This window comes from Sus scrofa, chromosome 12 (assembly GCF_054392235.1).
Source record: "Sus scrofa isolate SSC_HxYL_T2T_F1_AM1 chromosome 12, Sscrofa_HxYL_maternal_Yorkshire_Landrace_v2.0, whole genome shotgun sequence".
NCBI classification, from domain to species: domain Eukaryota; kingdom Metazoa; phylum Chordata; class Mammalia; order Artiodactyla; family Suidae; genus Sus; species Sus scrofa.
In genome coordinates, this window is record NC_139394.1 from 2,221,755 (window position 1) to 2,243,979 (window position 22,225).

Below are 22,225 nucleotides of genomic sequence, written 5' to 3' on the forward strand. Positions count from 1 at the left end.
TGCGGCAATGCCAGATCCTTCAAGCCACTGAGTGAGGCCAGGGATTAAACCCGTTTCCTCACGGAGACTAGCTGGAGCCTTAACCCACTGAGCCACAACAGGAACTCCCTGTGTTTCTCGTTTAAGAGTACAAAGTACACACACACCCGCATTTAACAAAACCCTGGACACAGGCTCACCGAAGTGTCAACAGCAACGCATATCTCGGGTTGCAGGCCACTTTTGTCCCTATTTCTTGCCTGTTTAAAGCTCTTTAAAGAAGTAATTTCAAATGAAATGCTACAGCACTTTCATCACTAGAAGCAGGAATAGGGGAGTCCTAAAAGTCCCCTGGAGATGGCGGAAGCGCAGTTATGACCCCAAGACTTAGGTTCATGAGGGCAGGTCTACCCACAACTTACCGATCAGATTTTTTTTCCCGAAACTCCGAGAAGGAGATGCCTTCGAGGGCTGCCCAGGTGTCCTCGGGCTGCACGCCGGCGTCCTTGGTCGGCGGGGACGGCTCCATGCAGAGGTGCAGCACAGGCAGGGTGCACACCCAGAGGTCCACCTCTCCGTCCATGCACCTTTGGCACAGGTTTACCAAGGAATTTCGCCAGCTAGGAAGGGAACAGGGATCCCACCATGAGCCCAGGACGGCCAGGGTCAGCCTCCCCGTGGGACAGAGCGGAGGGTCACTGGGCTCAGGGAAGGCGACTCGACCTTGCCCTTGAGTTCAAGTCAAACCACCGCAGAGTAAACAATAAGGACCAACTGCATAGGACAGGGAGCTAAATTCAGTGTCTCATAATAAACTACTGCGGAAAAGAAAACGAAAAAGAATATACACATAAACATACACACACACACACACAACTGAATCACTTCTCTACACTAGAAACATGGTCAATCAACTACATATCGATAAAAAAATTAAATTAAAAAAAAGGGAAAAAACCAAACAACTGCAGGAAAAAGAGTGTGTGATCATCAGAAGGTTCGGGGCGGGGGTGCCCACCTTGGCCTCTACACCACGAACGTCCCCCCCCAGCGCAGCGACACCTGGCTCCTGAACGAGGCACCCCCAGTGCGCCCACAAACATCCTCACGACCGACCTCGCTACCGCGCCACGACGCCCCAAATGGACATCCGTGGGGCCCAGTCCTGACAGACCTTAAAGCTTCTCAAAAGCAGGACATTCAGTGAACATGTAATGAAGTGAAAAATCATACGTAAGCTAGAAAAAAGGCTAGCAGGATAAACACTGAAATGACCAGTGAAATTACGGGCAGTTTTCATTTCCTGTGTGTTTCCATCCATTCTAGAACAAGCCCTTATTTTTATCATCTAATAAAAACCATCAGAAAGCTAGAAAATCTTCACACACTCACACTCACACACACTCACACACTCTCCCAAAATGCACTCTCACACACTCACACACACTCTCACACACACACCGTACCTGTGCTTTATTTCAAGGATGTGGATCAGGTCACTGTGGAGCTCATGAGGTGAACTGGGGTCCGAGCAAAGGAGGTGACAAAGTGAGGTCAGGTCACTTTCCGATAAGGGAATATGAAATTTTTCCACAGAGAAAAGGATAATCAGGCCCATCCTCAGTTTACTCCTCACTGGGCAGTCTTTCGGCAGGGGGTCCCCGCTTGTTTTCAGAAATGGTTCCATTTTCTTCGTTAAACACTCCCACAGGTGCTTCTTCACCTGGCCCAGGAGAAAAGGAGGACCCAGGGCCATGGCACGGAATCCACCACAGGGGCTGCCTGTCACCACCCAGGTGCCCATCAGCTGGGCAGGGCCCGAGGCCGGAGGGGTGGGGAGAGCTCTAGGGAGGGGGCACCCACCACCTGCCTCCCCACTGAAGCCTGAGCATCCCTTCGCCCTAGGCTGTTGGGAGGTGCCACCGGGAGTGCCTCCAGGGGCCTTGGCACGGTGGAGGGGCTCTCAGGTGGGGGCCCTGAGGCTTACAAGGGTCCACTGGTCATCTCAGATGAGGCTCCAGGTCTCTCGAAAGTGGCTAAGCCTCACCAGAGAGCAGGTGGAAGTGCAGTGAAGGAGGGCACCACCCGTCTTTCCGCTCTGCCCCCAAACACGTGAGGAGGAGGCACCAGGGGTGGAGGAGGGAAGGGGTGGGCGAGGAGGAGGGACCAGGGGTGGAGGGGGGAAGGGGTGGGCGAGGAGGAGGGACCAGGGGTGGAGGAGGGAAGGGGTGGGCGAGGAGGAGGCACCAGGGGTGGAGGGGGGAAGGGGTGGGCGAGGAGGCGGGACCAGGGGTGGAGGAGGGAAGGGGTGGGCGAGGAGGCAGGACCAGGGGTGGAGGGGGGAAGGGGTGGGCGAGGAGGCGGGACCAGGGGTGGAGGGGGGAAGGGGTGGGCGAGGAGGCGGGACCAGGGGTGGAGGGGGGAAGGGGTGGGCGAGGAGGCGGGACCAGGGGTGGAGGGGGGAAGGGGTGGGCGAGGAGGAGGCACCAGGGGTGGAGGAGGGAAGGGGTGGGTGAGGAGGCGGGACCAGGGGTGGAGGAGGGAAGGGGTGGGCGAGGAGGAGGCACCAGGGGTGGAGGAGGGAAGGGGTGGGTGAGGAGGCGGGACCAGGGGTGGAGGGGGGAAGGGGTGGGTGAGGAGGCGGGACCAGGGGTGGAGGGGGGAAGGGGTGGGCGAGGAGGAGGCACCAGGGGTGGAGGAGGGAAGGGGTGGGCGAGGAGGAGGCACCAGGGGTGGAGGGGGGAAGGGGTGGGCGAGGAGGCAGGACCAGGGGTGGAGGGGGGAAGGGGTGGGCGAGGAGGCGGGACCAGGGGTGGAGGAGGGAAGGGGTGGGCGAGGAGGCGGGACCAGGGGTGGAGGAGGGAAGGGGTGGGCGAGGAGGAGGCACCAGGGGTGGAGGAGGGAAGGGGTGGGCGAGGAGGAGGGACCAGGGGTGGAGGAGGGACCAGGGGTGGGGTGGTGAGGAGGAGGGACCAGAGGTGGAGGAGGGAAGGGGTGGGTGAGGAGGCGGGACCAGGGGTGGAGGGGGGAAGGGGTGGGCGAGGAGGAGGGACCAGGGGTGGAGGGGGGAAGGGGTGGGCGAGGAGGAGGGACCAGGGGTGGAGGAGGGAAGGGGTGGGTGAGGAGGCGGGACCAGGGGTGGAGGAGGGAAGGGGTGGGCGAGGAGGAGGCACCAGGGGTGGAGGAGGGAAGGGGTGGGCGAGGAGGAGGGACCAGGGGTGGAGGAGGGAAGGGGTGGGCGAGGAGGAGGGACCAGGGGTGGAGGGGGGAAGGGGTGGGCGAGGAGGCGGGACCAGGGGTGGAGGGGGGAAGGGGTGGGCGAGGAGGCGGGACCAGGGGTGGAGGGGGGAAGGGGTGGGCGAGGAGGCGGGACCAGGGGTGGAGGAGGGAAGGGGTGGGCGAGGAGGAGGCACCAGGGGTGGAGGAGGGAAGGGGTGGGCGAGGAGGAGGGACCAGGGGTGGAGGAGAGAAGGGGTGGGTGAGGAGGCGGGACCAGGGGTGGAGGAGGGAAGGGGTGGGCGAGGAGGCGGGACCAGGGGTGGAGGAGGGAAGGGGTGGGCGAGGAGGAGGGACCAGGGGTGGAGGAGGGAAGGGGTGGGTGAGGAGGCGGGACCAGTGGTGGAGGGGGGAAGGGGTGGGCGAGGAGGAGGGACCAGGGGTGGAGGAGGGAAGGGGTGGGTGAGGAGGCGGGACCAGGGGTGGAGGAGGGAAGGGGTGGGCGAGGAGGAGGCACCAGGGGTGGAGGAGGGAAGGGGTGGGCGAGGAGGAGGCACCAGGGGTGGAGGAGGGAAGGGGTGGGCGAGGAGGAGGGACCAGGGGTGGAGGAGAGAAGGGGTGGGCGAGGAGGAGGGACCAGGGGTGGAGGAGGGAAGGGGTGGGTGAGGAGGAGGGACCAGGGGTGGAGGAGGGACCAGGGGTGGGGGGGTGAGGAGGCGGGAGGCCAGGTGGGGAGGCGGGAGGAAGAACATGGTGAGGACAGAGAACACTCCCAAGAGGTGGTGCCAGGAGAAAAGGGATTGAAAGTCTACTTGCCCCCCATCCACCTGGTCCACTGAATCTAGGGGTCATCTTGCCACTAGGAGCTGGGGTGATGCTGATGCCCAGGGTGGGGAGGAGGAGGGACCGATGATGCTGACACCCCTGAGACGCGGTACCTCCTTCTCTTCATACTCCAGAGTGCTCCATGGCTGTGCTTTTCCTTCATAGATCATGGGTACCCGGATCACAGAGTAAAACTGCTGAAACTGGGTGAAAAAGCTCTTTAAATTGATGGCATTCCAAGTCTCAAGGATGCTGAAGATGCTGTCCAGCATGATGGCAGCCGCAGTTTGCTTCCCTTTCACCAAGTCTTTCCTGGTACCATCTGTGAAACGGTCCTTAAATGTCTGCCATGCCCCGGGCGGGTTCATACAAATTATATCATCGTATTGATGCCAGTCTAGGAGGAAAAGAGCCAAGTTATACTCAGGAGCATCAGAGCCCCCGGCACCTGGACACGCGCCCTGGAAGGCGCATCTTGACCAGAAGAATCAGCAATAAGGACCCAAGGGAGGGAAACCACCAGACGCCGTGAACAGAACTCACGGCCAGAACTCACGGCCAGCGCTCACGCCCGCCAGGTACCTTCAACACACAAGCAATGCGGGGCCCGTCCCCAGGGAGCACGGCCGCCGAGGACGCTCCCCTAGACACCCGCCAGTGAATGAAGCGACCCAGGGCCACACAATTCAGCTCCCTGAAAACATGGGGAAGGTGCCTTTGTCAAACTCGGTGGCTCAGCATACTTGGTATGTGAGTGGAAGACTTAGAAAATGCCCACGTGCATGTCAAAAATCCCACACTGGAGCCACGTGACGTGCTAGCGGCCGGGCACCAGTTTGGTCAGTCACTTGGTGCAAGCCCATGTCTCCTCTGCCCTTGAACTGCCTGTGGTACAAGTGCCCGGCTCCGTGAAGGCCAGTTCGGGTCACACAGCAGACAGAACAGTGCGACACGGGGCGAGGGCTGAACCCATGGCCGCTCTTAGAACCAGCTGAGATGATGTGACTGCAGCCAACCCAGGAAAACCAGCTGTCAAACACCTGGGAAGCAAAGCGGTCGGTAAGACAGCAGAGGCAACACGAGGCCTTGAAAACAGCCGTGGAAATCCGAGTCGAGCCTCTGAACAGGCCTCCTGGTCCTCGCTGCCCAGCCTGTTAGCTTTCCTGCCATCTCCGCTCACCCATCCCTGCCCTGCCCGGCCAGAGCTCGGAATCACTGGGTGGATCTGACCTCGGGCATCTCTTCCTGTGGAAACGTCCCCTGCTCCCCGTGTCCCTCACACGTGGGGGACACAATGGACCTCTCTCGGTTTTAGAAAAACGCCCTTCCAGACAAAAGGTGGGCGACGGCTGCTGGCCCGGGACGGCCAGCGCTGTGAACGCGGAGGGAGCACCAGCCAGGCTCCCGGGCACGGGACATCCTCGACCCCAGGTCGATGGGGCAGGGAGGTCTCAAAGAATAGAATAGAAACGTACCATTTAAGTTCCAACTCCCTCAAGAAAAGAGAAAGAAAACCCCAACGTCAGAAGTATAAAAAAGAACAAGGAAACAAAGCGGGTAGAAAAGACAAGCCCCTCTGTCAAAAGAGAGTCTTCCACCGACCGTCACCATCAGCGCCCAGGGGCTGAGTGCATCCATTAAAGATGACCAGAGGGGCTGAAGAAGGTGCTGCGGCTGGTGGTCCGGCTTTAGGAAGACCAGCACATGGAAAAGAGAAGTTCCTCATCTGAAACACCACGGACTAAATACTGTGGAAGGTACTTTGCGTTTGGGTCCTGAATTGGATCAGAGACAGGGATGGAGGTGGCACCTGTGGCAGATGGATGTTCCAAGGCCAGGGGTTGAATCAGAGCTACAGCTGCCGGCCCACACAGACAGCCGTAGCAATGCAAGACCCAAGTCGCATTTGCAGCCTACACTACAGCTCACAGCAATGCCGGGTCCTTAACTCACTGAGCGAAGCCAGGGATCAAACCCTCATCCTCATGGATCCTAGTCAGGTTTGTTACCGCTGAGCTGGTGCAGAAACTTGTCAAGAGCTGAATTTAAAAATTGCAAACAATAAAGGAAAAAGATGGATAAATTAGATCACAGTAATGTAAGGACTTGATCATCAAGAGTTATCTTCATGAAAATGAAAACTAAAATAGGGGTTAAACCTGTCGACACATATAATAGACAAGGGATCAGGTGCCGAAAACAGAAAATAATTATTCTGACTTGAAAAGACAAACATAGAAATGTACATTCCAACAAATCAGTTCCATATTAGAAATATTGCTTTAGGGGAGACGGGATTAAGATGGCGGAATAGAGGGACTGGAGCTCAACTTCTCTCCTAAAAACAACAAAATTCACAGCTAAAGACTGTGCATTCTTCACCCAAATGGACCAGAAACCTTAAAAAAGATATCCTACTCCAGAAGAAAAACAGGAGGACACATTAAGAGGTAGGAGGGGGAGTTCCCGTCGTGGCGCAGTGGTTAACGAACCCGACTAGGAACCATGAGGTTGCCGGTTCGGTCCCTGCCCTTGCTCAGTGGGTTAACGATCCGGTGTTGCCGTGAGCTGTGGTGTAGGTTGCAGACGTGGCTCAGATCCCACGTTGCTGTGGCTCTGGCGTAGGCCGGTGGCTATGGCTCCAATGCGACCCCTAGCCTGGGAACCTCCATATGCCGCAGGAGCGGCCCAAGAAATAGGAAAAAAAAAAAAAAAAAAGAGGTAGGAGGGGCGATTGCATGATATAGACAACCCCATACCTCCCGGGTGGGAAGGCTCCACAGACTTGAAACTAACTGGTTCACAGAGACGTACCTACAGGAGGGAGAGTTCTGAGCCACACATCAAACTCTCACGTGTGGGGATCTGGCACAGGGAGAAAGAGCCCCGGAGCATCTGGCATTGAAGGCCAGTGGGGCTTGTGCGCAGGAGCTCCATGGGACTGGGGGACACGGAGACCCCATTCTTAAAAAGCGCACACAGACTTTCACGTGCACTGGGTCCCAGGGCAAAGCAAAGTCTTCATGGGAATCTGGGTCAAACCTGACCACAGTTCTTGGAGGCCATCCTGGGAAAACAGGGGTGAACATGGCTTGTTGTGAGGGAAGGACTTTGAAAGCAAATTCCTCAGGAATATTCAGCAGCTGCCTTTCTCTGGAGGGGGCCATTTTGGGAAAATCTGGCCCCACCCATTGGCCAGCTGCTGAGAAGCCCCAGGGCAAACAACAACCCAGGTGGGATCTCAGACCCACCCCTCAGTAAACAGGCTACCTAAAGACCCCTCAGGCACACAGCTGCCTCCAATCCCATCCAGAGACTAAGCCCCACCCACCAGAGGAATTAGAATCGGCTCCTCCTACCAGGGGGGCAGGCATCAGCTCCTCCCATCAGGAAGCCTACCGTAAGCCTCCACACTGACTTCAGCCACAAGGGGGGCAGATACCAGAAGTATGAGAGGCTACAACTCTATTATCTATAAAAACGTCACCACACTAAAAAACTATAAAAATGAGAAGACAGAGAACTATAACTCAGATGAGGGAGAAAGGAAAACCCCCAGAAAAACAGCTAAGTGATGAGGAGATTCTTAGCTTCCAGGAAAAAGACTTTAGATTGTTGATGCTGAAGATGATGCAAAGCATTGGAAATAAACTGGAGGCAAAACCTATGGGATGCAGCAAAAGCCATTCTAAGAGGAAAGTTTATAGCAATACAAGCCCACCTCAGGAAACAAGAAAAAGCTCAAATAAACAAACTAACTTTACATCTAAAGCAGCTGGAGATAGAAGAACAGACAAGACCTAAAGTTAGTAGAAGGAAAGAAATCATAAAGATCAGAGCAGAAATCAATGAAATAGAGACAAAGAAAACCATAGAAAAGATCAATGAAACGAAAAGCTGGTTCTTTGAAAAGATCAATAAAATTGATAAACCCCTAGCCAGACTTATCCAGCAAAAAAGAGAGAGAACTCAAATCAATAAAATTAGAAATGAAAAAGGAGAAGTAACAACAGACATCGCAGAAATACAAAGGATCATAAGAGACTACCATATGCAACTATATGCCAATAAAACGGAAAACCTAGAAGAAATGGACAAATCCTTAGAAAAGTACAATCTTCCAAGACTAAACCAAGATGAAATAGAAAAGACGAATGGACCCATCACAAGAACTGAAATTGAAACTGTGATTTTAAAACTTCCAACAAACAAAAGTCCAGGACCAGATGGCTTCCCAGGCGAATTCTATCAAACATTTAAAGAATAGCTAACACCTATCCTTTTGAAACTATTTCAAAAAATTGCAGAGGAAGGGATACTCCCAAACTCATTCTATGAGGCCACCATCACCCTGGTACCAAAACCAGACAAAGATTCCACAAAAAAAGAAAACTATAGGCCAATTTCACTGATGAACATCGATGCAAAAATCCTCAACAAAATACTAGCAAACCGCATCCAACAATATATTAAAAGTATTATACATTATGATCAAGTGGGATTTATCCCAGGGATGCAAGGGTTCTTCAATATCCGCAAATCCATCAGTGCGATACACCACATTAACAAACTGAAGAATAAAAACCATATGATCCTCTCAGTAGACACGGAAAAAGCCTTTGACAAAATCCAACACCCATTTTTGATAAAAACCCTTCAGAAAGTGGGCATAATGGGAACCTGCTTCAACATGATAAAGGCCATATATGATAAACCCACAGTGAACATCATTCTCAATGGTGAAAAGTTGAAAGAATTCCCGCTGAGATCAGGAACAAGACAAGGATGTCCGCTCTCGCCACTACTCTTCAACATAGTTTTGGAAGTCCTAGCCACAGCAATCAGAGAAGTAAAAGAAATAAAAGGAATCCAAATTGGAAAGGAAGAAGTAAAACTATCCCTATTTGCAGATGACATGATACTATACCTAGAGAATCCTAAAGACTCTACCAGAAAACTGTTAGCGCTCATCCACAAATTTGGAAAAGTCGCAGGACAAAAAATTAATACACAGAAATCAACAGCATTTCTATACACTAACAATGAAAGAGCACAAAAAGAAATTAGGGAAGCAATCCCGTTTACCATCGCACCCAAAAGAATGAAATACCTACGAGTAAACTTACCTAAAGAAACAAAAGACCTGCACTCTGGAAACTATAAGACACTGATGAAAGAAATCACAGATAACACAAATAGATGGAAAGATATACCATGCTCGTGGATTGGAAGAGTTATTATTATCAAAACGACTATACTACCTAAGGCAATCTACAGATTCAATGCAATCCCTATCAAATTACCAAGGACATTTTTCACAGAACTTGAACAAAATATTTTAAAGTTTGTTTGGAAGCACAAAAGACCCAGAATAGCCAAAGATATCCTGAAAAAGAAAAATGGAGCTGGAGGAATCAGGCTTCTGGACTTCAGACTATACTACAAAGCAACAATCATCAAAACCGCATGGTAGTGGCACAAAGACAGAAATACAGATCAGTGGAACAGGATAGAAAGCCCAGAATTAAACCCATGCACCTACAGCCAACTAATCTATGACAAAGGAGGCAAGAATATACAATGGAGAAAAGACAGCTTGTTCAATAGTGGTGCTGGGAAACTGGACAGCCACATGGAAAAGAATGAAATTAGAACAGTCCCTAACACCATACACAAAAATAAACTCCAAATGGATCAAAGACCTAGATATAAGACCAGACACTATAAAACTCTTAGAGGAAAACATAGGCCAAACACTCTCTGACATAAACGACAGCAACATCTTCTCAGATCTACCTCTCAGAATACTGACCACAAAAACAAAAATAAACAAATGGGACCTAATCAAATTTCAAAGTTTCTGCACAGCAAAGGAAACCCTAAACAACACAAAAAGACAATCCACAGAATGGGAGAAAATCTTTGCAAGTGAACCGACTGACAAGGGATTAATCTCCAAAATTTATAAACAACTTCTGCAGTTCCATACCAAAAAAACAAACAGGTCTATCAAAAAATGGGCAGAAGATCTAAACAGACATACGGATGGCCAAAAAACACATGAAAAGATGTTCAACATCACTCATTATTACAGAGATGCAAAGCAAAACCACTCTGAGGTACCACCTTACACCAGCCAGAATGGCCATCATCCAAAAGTCTACTAACAATAAGTGCTAGAAAGGGTGTGGAGAAAATGAACCCTAGTACACTGTTGGTGGGATTGTAAACTGGTGCAACCACTGTGGAAAGCAGTATGGAGATTCCTCAGAAAACTAAACATAGAACTACCATTTGATCCAGCAATCCCACTCCTGGGCATCTACCCAGAGAAAACCACGACTCGCAAAGACACATGTACTCCAATGTTCATTGCAGCACTATTTACAATAGCCAAGACATGGAAACAACCTCAATGTCCATCGACAGAGGAGTGGATCCAGAAGATGTGGTACATATACACAATGGAATATTACTCAGCCATTAAAAAGAACAAAATACCAGCATTTTTTGCAACATGGATGGACCTAGAAATTATCATGCTACGTGAAGTCAGCCCAACAATGAGATACCAACATGCAATGCTTTCACTGACATGTGGAATCTGAAAAAAGGACAGACGGAACTTCTTTGCAGAACAGATGCTGACTCCCAGACACTGAAAAACGTATGGTCTCTGGAGGAGACAGTTTGGGGGTGGGGGGATGTGCTTGGGCTGTGGGATGGAAATCCTGTGAAACCAGATTGTTATGATCATTATACAACTACAGATGTGATCAATTCAGTTGAGTAATAAAAAATAAATAAATAAATAATAAAGATGACCAGATGGCATGGAAAAAAACAAGAAATAAAACAAACCAACAGAAATCCAGCAAAACAGAGATGCTAGCAGATGCAAGAGTTGAATCAGAGAGAAAACAGCAGAGTTGGGACAGAAGCAAAGAGGCCGAGAGGGTGGGCGAGGAACGTGGACACAGCAGAATCGGCTTCAGGCAAAACACAGCACGAGACAAAAGGCCCTGGAAGGGACAGCGTGCTCAAGCAAGCCCGGCTGTTTCTGCCACCAGCACGCACTTCTGCCACCTGGGTCTCTCCGGCGCCACCGGGCTGGAGGCCAGAACACACCAGTGCACATGCACTGGCGAATCAACACCGACTTACTGTAGAGCACGAGAGCCACATTCAACATCCTGTAATGACCTGTCATGGAAAAGAGTCTGAAGGTTTATACAGAGAGCTGAATCACTTTGCTGTACACCTGAAACTAACCTGATACAGTAAATCAACCACACTTCAATGAAAGAAAAGAAAGGAAGGAAGGAAGGAAGGAAATCCGCTTAATGAACTTTAAAATGGGGAGTTCCCGTCATGGCGCAGTGGTTAACAAATCCGACTAGGAACCATGAGGTTGGGGGTTCGATCCCTGGCCTTGCTCAGTGGGTTAAGGATCCAGCGTTGCCGTGAGCTGTGGTGTGGGTCGCAGATGCGGCTCAGATCCTGCGCTGCTGCGGCTCCGATGAGACTCCTAGCCTGGGAACCTCCATATGCCATGGGAGCGGCCCAAGAAATGGCAAAAAGACAAAAATTAATTAATTAATTAATTAATTAAAAATTTAAAGATAAATAAATAAAATGATCGCCTCTGTGTTTAAAAGTGCATCTCTATCTGGTTTGACAGCTTGGGTACCAGGACCCAGCCAGGTGAGATCTGAAGGGGCCGCGGCGGTTACTCCGTAAGTGCGCGCGCACGGGACCTGCCTTCCCAGACCATCACACCTCTTCTGGCTCGCGTCAGACGAGGGGTCACCTCAAGCACAGCAGCAGCCCGTCTGGAGCATCCAGCAAGTACAGGGCAAAACCAGCCAGGATCACAGGGCCGTGTGTTCTTTGGCCCACAGGGAACAGAGTCCTGCAGAGGCTACGGACTCAACACGTGGGCACCTTTCAGAGGGGAGCCTGACTCTCCTTTTGTCCCCATCTCTCTGGGCTTTGGCCCAGTTCGAAATACCCAAGCACCTGCCCCAATGACCTCTCCTGCTGTCAGCCCACCTGAGGGCCCAGCCTCGGGCAGCATCAATTGCAAAGACCCCTCTAGATGATACCAAAGCCCAGCTGTCAGGTCACCCCCAGCTTTCAGCCCTTCCCAGCTGAGGCCCCAGACATCAGAGAGCAGAAACATGCCTGCTGTGCTCCGTCCAAACTCCTGACCCACAGAAGCCATGAAAATAATACAATTACTGTTTTATCCCCCCGCCCCCGGTAAATGAACAAGCAGAATAAAGCACCTGGTGTGGTGACAGGCTGGAGTCCTTGGTGACAAGGACTTTAATACTAAATCGGCTTTTTCTCTAACAGATGTACGTCCGGACAACTTCCGAGTCTCCCAAATTGACTTTTCATTCTTTCTAAGCACGCATGGAATATTTATGACAGGCCAGGAATTAGGCCACAAAGAAGCTCTGAGCAAGTTCCATAGACTCTACATAGAGAATGCACACATACACTGCATGCAATGAGTGGGAAATAGAGCAAAGAAAAAAAATAGACAAGAGAGAAAAACAGAGAGCGAAGTAACACAACGAAAACCGAGTGTCTGGGATGGATGCGGGATCCGGCAGGCGGCGGGGCCAGCCCTCGCTGGCTTCGGCTGGTGTCTTATTCCCAGTGGCCAATGGGAAACCTGGGAAGAGCTTTGGGGCGGCAGCCCTGGCTCCCCTGCCCTGGCCCCTGCTTCCCGCTGCCCCTCTGTGCCCCAGCCCCATTCATTCCCAGCAGCTTCATCTCTCCTGCTTCCCTTATTAAAAATCCTTTTCCTTCTCCCTCTGTAAGAGAGCAGTTAAGCTAAACTGATCAGAAACATGCTTCCAAAGTCAGGTTTAGGAAACACAGAGCTGGGGCGGGGCAGGGCCAGTGCTGAGCAAAGGGGCCCACGTGGGCCCAGGGAGGACCACCCTGCCTTCGGCGCCGGATCGGGGGCCCAGCCCGCAGCCTACCTCCCGAGCCCAGCAGGGAGGATTTCACTTGCAGGCAGCGGTTCACGGGCTCGCTTTCCTTCTGCTGCGGCTTGTAGATGAACTCATACTCCACAGCTCCCTTGCCTTTCTGGAGAACGTACTTGTAAGGAATGGGCTTATCCAGGTGCTGCCTGGCAATGACGGCGCTGCCTTCAACCAGGGACCCCAACTCGTGCAAGTCTCTGCGGGAAAACAGGACACCAGCCGGTTATCCGCACACCCCCACCCAGACATTCTCGTTCATCGTCTCACACGCAGCAGGGAGTGAGACTCCCAGTTGTGAACGGATGCTGACCAAGACGATGCATCCAAAAGGGGGCACGGCTTCCAGAGAGACAGAAAAAGGGCCAAGGTGAAGGATGACACAGAAATGCATCACGGGAAGAGCTGCTGGAAGCATTCGGCTTCCAAAAGGTCTAAGGATGCATCACCGAGGTCAAAATTCTCATCTCAGCCTATCGCAGAGCTCTGTCCCTCTCCTCGGGGTCTGCTCAGACATGCTCACCTGGTGTAGTACATCTCGCAGACATTCCTCTTCCATTTGGGCTTCCCGAATTCTTCTCCGCCCCTGACAAACACTTGGTGTTGGCTGGGGTTGAACTCAAAATGCTTAGAAATGATTGCATGGAAGCACACCGTGACTCCTTCCTCGGAGCTCAGCGGGCTGGAGGAAAGCCACAGAGGAGACACCGATTAGATCTGGTCTGTCTACCCCTCCACAACCCGGTGCACGTGTGCGTGCACACACACGTGCACGCACACACACACATCAGCACACAGGACCCTCGTTTCTCAGCTGTGCGTTAACACGTTCCAAGCAAAGTGCAAGAGTGTCCACACTTGGGACCCACTGGCCGGCCCCCCTGAGAGGAGGCAGAGAGGTGGTGGGTGCCGGGCGGGGGCAGGGGCTGGGGGCAGTGGCCGGAGAGGTGGGCGAGCACGCCGGGACACGGCAGCCTCCCTCCTGACTTCCTAAAGGCTCATGCTGCCTCCAGGACCCCGGGGAAGGGGCGACGGAACATTTAAACTGAGCAACGAACGGGGACAGACAGGCGCCCCTCCTCTGCCTATGTCCTGAGTGGTCCCTCCCCCTGAAGAGTCCACAAAAGGGCAGCCTGAGAATCTCTGGGCAGTGTGGCCCTTTCCAGCCCCAGCGCTGGAGCGGACCTGTGCGTCCCGAGCCCGCCGCACCCACCTCTCTTTAGGGCTGAGCTCGCCCGTCCTCTCGTTTCTCTGCTCCTTCGCATTTTTCTCAGCAGCTGCATTATTTTTGTTATTCCCCTCTGGCTTCTTGGGCTCCTTCTTCGGCTTCAAGCTGGCTTTCTCATTTTCACCTGCTTTTCCTCCAGGCACAGCCGTCTGGTCCTTGGTTTGAGTTTCCTGGAACAAGTTACCAAAACCCAACCATCACGCCCAGCCTCCACCTCTGCCCCCAGCGGCCGCCGCATCTCACCGCACGCAGAACAGTCACGGCCCTTCCCTGCTCAGAACCTTCAGACGCCTCTAGTCCACCCACCTCAGCCTCCAAGCCCTCTGCCCAATATCGTCAGCAGCCCCTCTTCCCCTCACGTGCGCACAGGAGCAGCAGCCTTCTTGCTGCTCCCAAGCAGGCCCTCTGCCTCAGGGCCTTTGCACGTCCCCAGAAGCCACATGGCTGGCCTGTCACTCTTCCAGGTCTCCTTGGAGAGGCAGACCTGACACCTCCTTCCAGCACCTCTGTCCCCTCACTCTACGCTGCCCTGCGGAACTTCTCACAGCCTAACTTCTTCGCCTTTCCCCCGGCTAGAACGTGAGCTTCCAGAGGCAGGAGCTGAGTCTCATTCATGGCTGGACCCCAGCACTGAACACACAGTCACCAGATGATTCAACAGAGCTGCGGCAGGAACAGGGCCACAAGGAGCAGCTGAGCAGGAGGGTAGCAGGGCCGGGGACAGCTTCCTGGAGAGACGACCGGGCAGGAGTGGGACGCCTTACCTGGCGGTGGTCCCGGGAAGCAGGAACGCTTGCGCGCGGCTGTTTCGTTTCCTTAGTCTGATCTTTAACTTCTTTTCCAGGTCCCTTCTCTGGACCAGCTGGCTCAGCTGCAGCACCGTTTGCCTGGAACAAACAAAGGCCCCAAAACAAAGATGACAAAGTGGTCGGGGAAATCTGGACTCAATAGCCTAAAAGGCCAGCATCTGCCCCAGCTCATGACAAGGGTCAGCAGTGAGGGGTGGAGGGCCAGCCCCTTCCACAGCCTCCCTCCCGGGGAGCAACTCCGAGGGGACGCCCTGCCCAGACAGCGAGGCCTTGTCAGAACCGCGCTGCAGAGCAAGACGTCAAGGGCACGGCGGGCCAACCCTGGTCATCGCTCCCTAACGACTGACCCTGGAGGCGGGGGCCTTGGCCTGCTGCCCAGCGGTCTGCGGCACTTTCCTGGGCTTGGAATGGTCCCCCTTGGGCTCAGGCAGCAGGAGCTCCTGGGCAGCATCTCTCGCCCCGGGACGACCTTCACTGGCAGGAGTGGGAAGGCCTTTGCCTCTGGGGGTGCTGGGGGAGTGGTGCCCCTGCCCCTCCAGGGGGGCCAGGGTGCCAGGAGACCGGGTGCCTGCGGCTGCTTCTGCCCCTCCCGCCGTCTGGCCCCGCAGAGGGCGGCCACCAGCCTCCAGCGGCATCTTGTCCCGCCTCGGGGGCTGGCTGGGCAGGTGGGGGGGGCTGCCCTGCTGAGCTGGGCTGTGGGGTGGGGCTGTGTCCTGGAGCCCAGAGTCTGCAAGGGCACTCGGGCCACAGGGGCCCGAGGAGGATGGGGACAAGGAAGCCGGCTCTGCGGACGTGGGGGCGCTCCGACGCCTTTTCTTCCTTTTCCTCCTTTTCCTCCTTTTCCTCCTTTTGCTCTAAACAGAAAAAGAGACACTTGGTTTTATTTCCCAGGTTTACTACACGCTCATCAACGTTTTCCTCCAACTCCCTGTCCATGTGCGACGCCCTACGTCCAGCTTCTCTCGACCACACCGCCTCACACCTGCAAAATCTGCCCTTTCTTTCTCTGGAAGGAAATTGGGACCCAGAGTGAACAGGACTCAAAAGTGATCAGAGCTGAGGGACAAGCGGGAGCCGGGACGGTCTCGCTCTCTGTTCTGCTGAGCCCAAGCTGAGACCCTCACATGGGAGTCCTTCGGACGCGGCGACACCGTAGGATGGCCTCAAAGGTGAAGGGAGCGCGCACGGGCCCCTGCCCTACTCTGCCATCGGGACGCGCTGTGTCAAAAAAGACGGAAGAACGAACACCAGTCTAAGAGGGTCCTGCGGCACCCGCGCTGGCACGTCCCACCTCTGCCGGCGGACCCCTGCTCAAAGGCAAGAGTCCGCAACTTCCGAATGAGAGATGGAGCTTCCGAGAAGCAGGTGAGGCGGGACCCTTCCAGGACCCCGCGGGGCCCATGTCCTGCTATCCTTGGGCCCCCTGCTCCGGAGCAGGTACTAATTAGTTCATTCAGTGCCAGTGACCTGTGACCCCAAGCCCAGTGTGGGCCTGGCCTTGGCCGCCCCGCCCCACACCTGGGCTGAGTCCCGGGAGAGGGAGATGGAAGAGCTCGGGGTTTGTCTGTGTGCAGGGTGGGGTGGCCCCGTTCTGGGTCAGCTCCCGGATTTCCTCCAAGAATCCTCACTGGCCCTTCTGCCGACCTGCCCTGAACAACCAGCATGACACACAGGCCACCCGGAGGGCAATTTCCGGGCCAGTCATCGGCACCCACTAACAACTCGGAAGAAAGAGGCTCAAGTCAGGTCACCGAAGGTGGTCACTTCTCCGACTTCCAGGGTGTACAGACCTCTGAGGATTGTGCCAACATGCCAGCGGTGACGCAACACACGTGCGGAGCCCGAGGTTCTGCATTTCTACGGCGCACTGCCAGGCCAGGCCGGCGCTGCCAGCACTGGGACCCAGCAGCTTCGCAGCCCCGGAGCCCGAGGCCGCTCCAACTGGTCTGGAGGCCTGGGCACCAGCATCTCCACTAGCTTTCCTGACGGTCCTAATTAGCTGCCTCTCTGGGGACCCACAGGTCGGAGCAACAGAAGGCTGCGTGGGGCCCCCAAGGCCTTCACAGAATCTCCTTTTTCAGTGCGAGGCTGGCTGAAGTCAAGTCACGTCAGGTCCCCAGTGATTTACAGAGGCACCTGGAGCTCTGTCCTAAGCACAAAGAATAAGAGAGTAAGGCCTGTTCCTGCCCCTGGGGCTGAGAGGCTCAGTGGGAGGCAAAGATTAGAAACACGGTTTTAGGACTTCCCTGGTGGCCTAGCAGGTTAAGGATCCAGTCACTGCTGTGGCTCTGGTTACTGGTGTGGCATGGGTTTGATCCCTGGCCCGGGAATTCCACATGCCACAGGCCCAGCCAAAAAAAAAAAAAGGATAAGGGGAAAAAAAAGAAGGAAAAGGAGTTCCCATCGTGGCGCAGTGGGTAACGAATCCGACTAGGAACCATGAGGTTGCGGGTTCGATCCCTGGCCTTGCTCAGTGGGTTAAGGATCCGACGTTGCCGTGAGCTGTGGTGTAAGTCACAGACATGGCTCGGATCCCAAGTTGCTGCGGCTGTGGTGTAGGCCAGCAGCTAGAGCTCCCATTGGACCCCTAGCCTGGGAACCTCCATATGCCGCCGGAGCGGCCCTAGAAAAGGAAAAAAAAAAAAAAAAAAAAAAAAAAAACCCAGACAGTTTCAGCATGTGGGAAGGACTTGGAAGCTTCTCAGGGAGAAAGGACAGACAGGCTGAGCCTGGAAACCACCAAAGCCCAGAAGGCGGTTTCATCAAGTCAGCAAAGATTCCCGGGTCCTGTGCGTCCAGATGGCCAGAGCCATCGTCACCTCCCAGGCTGACCTGCTCACCCAGAGTCACAGCGCACATGTGCTGCGAAAACCCTGCATTCCTGGCCTCGCCGCCCGCCAGCCCCATCCCTCCCTTGTCCTGCCTGGCCTCCAGGATCAATCCTGTTTTGATTTTCTGCATTTTAGGAGCCTCTGGCATTTCGGGGCCTTGCCCCTCCCAGGGCACGCCGATCCCAGGGAGAATAGACGACTCTTCATGAGCAGATCTTTTAAACCAACCAACGAGGAGTCCACCCCCCGACCCCTTCCTTTATCCAATTCTCCATCTCGGCCAACATTTCTTGCCCTGAATGACCACAGGGCCGGGCGCAGGTCAACCGGAATGGACACAGAGCCATGAAGAGCATCCAAACTAGCCAGTCCCAAACCTGCTCACACATGCCTGCCCTGCCCTCAAAAACACGCTCTGAGCCACGTTCTCCCCTTGCTCCCTCTGCTCCCGCATGGCCCGCGTGCCCCTGCAGACGGGCCCTTCCTCCTGGGAACTGAGCAACACTGACCCCTCGAGTCACGGCTTGTCATGCAATTGGGGTGCCTCCTCCCTGACCTGGCCTTCCCAGGGCCCTCCTTCCTCAGTCCTCGGCCCATAGCCCTCAGCAGAATGCCTGGACACCCTCGGCAAGAAAGCAGCCCTGAACCTGCTCCCCAGCCCCACACCGGCTCCCCAGCCCCGCACCTGCTCCCCAGCCCTGTACCTGCTCCCCAGACCCACACCTGCTCCCCAGCCTGCACCTGCTCCCAGCCCTGCACCTGCTCCCCAGCCCCGCACCTGCTCCCCAGCCCTGCACCTGCTCCCAGCCCGCACCTGCTTCCTTGCCCTCCTTGGCACCCATCACGTCTTTATTTCCTCTTCCCTCCAGGAAGGAGGTCTGCTTTCCTCACTGCTGCACCCAGTGTCTAGAGCAATGCCTAACCTTCCGAAGTGCCTGTCTCATTAAATAAATTCCTCAAAAGTCCTGTGTTCTCCTGCAGTGCCGCACGCTCCCTGTGATCAGATCCAAGGATGAAGGGTTTTGACTCCAATTTGCAATCTGCCTTTTCCTCTTTATCTCCTTTTCTTACCCCCATTTGATTGTGTTTTTTATAAAACCTTTATTGCTGTATACCTGAAACTAACACAACTTTGTAACTACACTCCTATAGTCTATCATCAGGGCTGGGATGTTGGCAGGTCTCAGGCTGCTGGCATGCCTGGCATAGCCAGGCTAAAGTTTAAATTTTTTCCTTGACAAAAAGCAAGTTTATATATATATATGTTATGTGTTCCCAGGTATTGTGATCTGCAATTCTGACCGCTTTTGTCAGGACTATGCAGGCTACAAGTAACCACTCCTATGTGGGAACGCACAAAGACGCGGGTCATGACCCCGGGGTGTGAGCAGGGGGAGGGGCGGGTGGGAGGAGACCCCAAAAGTTCTGATGCTGCTCATGTTTATGATGGATGGTGGGGGGTTAGCACTCACTTTATTATTCTGCGCCTATGTTATAAATACCCTTTACACCACAGTTCAAAAGCTATGCCGCGCCAGCTTTAAATACACACACAAGGGCTATCTGCCCAAAGAGAATTAAACAGAATAAAAGAAAAGTCTGCTAATTCTTTGGGGGGGGGAATTGGTCAAAATGCTTCTCTGATTTTATAACAAGCATCAGTTTGTTTCTCCACCAAAACAGCAAAGGCCTCCCATACACGGAGAGCAGAGACCGCAGTCTGGGGAAGGAGCAGGCAGGGGTGGTGCTGGGGACCCTGAAGAGGCACATACAGCAGCATGTGGGGTGACAGCTGGGGACACTGACTAGTTGGACAGAAGGTCATCGAAGCTGCTTGGCAAAAGCTGACGTGTTGGAAGCTGACCAGGGGGCCCACCAGCTGTGCCTAAACCCCCAGAGGTCCTCTGGCTCCACCTGCCCTGACGGGAAGTGCGGGGCCGACTCCAGAAAGGACGACAGGGCTGAGGACAGCGTCCTCTTGCCACCGGGCATCTGATCGAGCACTTCCTTCCAGCAAACCAGCACCGCCCGAGCTCCTCCTCGGCAGCCGTCCTTCCCGCCATCTCCGGACCCAAGTCACCCTTCTCAGCTTCAGTTTCCTCTTTTGCAGAACTGGGGCGACCCATCCGGGCGGTGCTTCGGAGGAGTGGGGGAGGGGTCTGTCTACAAACACAAGGCGCGGCTTTGCAGAAACAACGAGAGAGATGCGTCTGGGGTGGGAGCCAGGAGGAGGAGGTCGACCCAGCCTGACGCAGCCCGAACTAGGGGTGTCCTCAGGACCAGTCCACCTCCTCGACTCCACGCTGGCCCACTGCAAAAGGACCCCACCAAGGCTCCACGCAGGGACGGCTGAGGAGGAAGCCAGAGGTCCTCCGGAAACAGAGGCGGCAAGAAGCTCTACTAAGGGCCCGCGGGATTCCTGGATCTGCTGGGGAAGCCTGGCTGGGCCCGCCCTGGAGCCTCGGAGAGGTCCCCAGACCCATCCTGCCCCGCCAGCTGCCTGGTCCCCTGCTCCCACGCCCCCTCCAGGAGACGGCCCCAGAACCCCCTGCTCTCAGCCAAGCGGTTCCAGCAGGATGAACCCTACTCCAGCTGACTCCTTCAGGGACGGGCAGGTGACCTGATCAGAGCCACTGGCATTTGGGGACAGCTTCCCCAAGGAGCCACTCTCTTGCCCCCGAAGGATGAGGTGGAAGGCGGAAGACTGCGGAAGGGTCCGGAGAGCTGGGGACAGCTGTGGAGAGGCCAAGGAGCAGACTGGCATGAGGAAGGCAGTGCAAAGCCAGAGGGAGTCCTGGACTTCAGGAATCTGATCTGGGTGCCCGATTACACTCTGCCCGCAGCGGAGTCTCCCTAAGGATTTCTGCTACGTGAGTGACAGATTCATCCTATTAATTAACCAGAGCTGGGGTTCCAGTTATTTGGAACCAAAAGGTTTCTAGTGGTTAAACTGCGCAAACCTCAAAGTAGGTTCTTCCCTTCTTACAGAAGCCCCAGAGAGGTCACGGTAACGGGCGTAAGCTCTGATGACGTAAGACGCCAGGCTCCGGGGATCTACTCGGGCTCCAGGCTGCTGCACCGCGGCGGATGCCCAACCCTCTAAGCATCACAGAAGGCGGTGGGAGGCATTCGACCTCATGAACAGGTGCCACCCCCTCCGCGGGGAACCTGAGTCAGGAGGGCACTGGCGGCAGGGAAGAGACAAGGTGGCACACGCAGCGACAGGCAATCCCACAGAATCAGGGGGCCCGGGGGGTCGGCTGGGTAAAGACGGCAATACACGGAGACAGACCCTTGGAGGGACGTGCCCTGGTTCCTGGGGGACAGCCACTGTCGGAAAGGGTGCGCCATGCTAACAGCCCACCACGAGGACCCCAGACCACACCCCAGTCCTCAATAAAGGACTTGTGGACCTCACCACGCCTGCGGCAGCAGCCACCAGCCCAAATCCTCTTTTTAAGAGAACCAAACCCTGGGATCTAAGAGAAGGATACGAATGAGCTTGTTTAAAAAAAAAAGAAACAGACTCACAGGACTTCCCTCCGTGGCTCAGTGGTAACGAACCTGACTAGCGTCCATGAGGACGCAGGTTCGATCCCTGACCTCACTTAATGGGTTAGGGATCTGGCGTTGCCGTGTGCTGGGGTGTAGGTCACAGATGTGGCTTGGATCCCACGTTGCTGCGGCTGTGGTGTAAGCTGGCAGCTGTGGCTCCAATTCGACCCCTAGCCTGGGAGCCTCCATATGCTGCAGGTGCAGCCCTAAAAAGAGGGAAAAAAGAAAGAAATAGGCTCACAGACATAGAAGACAAACTTTCCCAAAGGGGCAGGTGGGGAGAGGATAAATGAGGAATTTGGGATTAACAGATACACACGACTACATATAAAACAGATTAAACAACGAGGACACGCTGCATGGCACAGGGAACTACAGTCAGTATCTGGTAACAACCTGCAGTGGAAAAGAATCTGAAAAGGTTGCATATAGACCCGAACTGGAGTTCCCGTCGTGGCGCAGTGGTTAGCGAATCCGACCAGGAACCATGGGGTTACGGGTTCGTTCCCTGGCCTTGCTCAGTGGGTTAAAGATCCGGCGTTGCCGTGAGCTCTGGTGTAGGTTGCAGATGCAGCTCGGATCCCGCGTTGCTGTGGCACTGGCGTAGGCCAGTGGCTACAGCTCCGATTAGACCCCTGGCCTGGGAACCTCCATATGCCGCCGGAGCGGCCCTAGAAAAGGCAAAAAAAGGCAAAAGAAAAAAAAAAAAAAGAAAATGAAAGAGGTCAGGATTTGAACTTCCCGAGACCAGACACTAAATTCAGCAGGCTTCTATTGCTCGAC

General features: G+C 54.5%; 1 protein-coding gene across 1 annotated transcript in view; it reads right to left on the reverse strand.

Moving 5' to 3' along the window:
- Nucleotides 1-22,225, reverse strand: part of RNF213 (ring finger protein 213) — a 119,564-nt gene that overhangs the window by 86,580 nt on the left and 10,759 nt on the right. Inside the window, 7 exon segments of the mRNA NM_001444554.1 lie at nucleotides 402-599; nucleotides 1,446-1,702; nucleotides 4,134-4,417; nucleotides 13,017-13,219; nucleotides 13,543-13,701; nucleotides 14,233-14,417; nucleotides 15,012-15,134. Of these exon segments, the coding sequence (NP_001431483.1) occupies nucleotides 402-599; nucleotides 1,446-1,702; nucleotides 4,134-4,417; nucleotides 13,017-13,219; nucleotides 13,543-13,701; nucleotides 14,233-14,417; nucleotides 15,012-15,134 (1,409 nt within the window).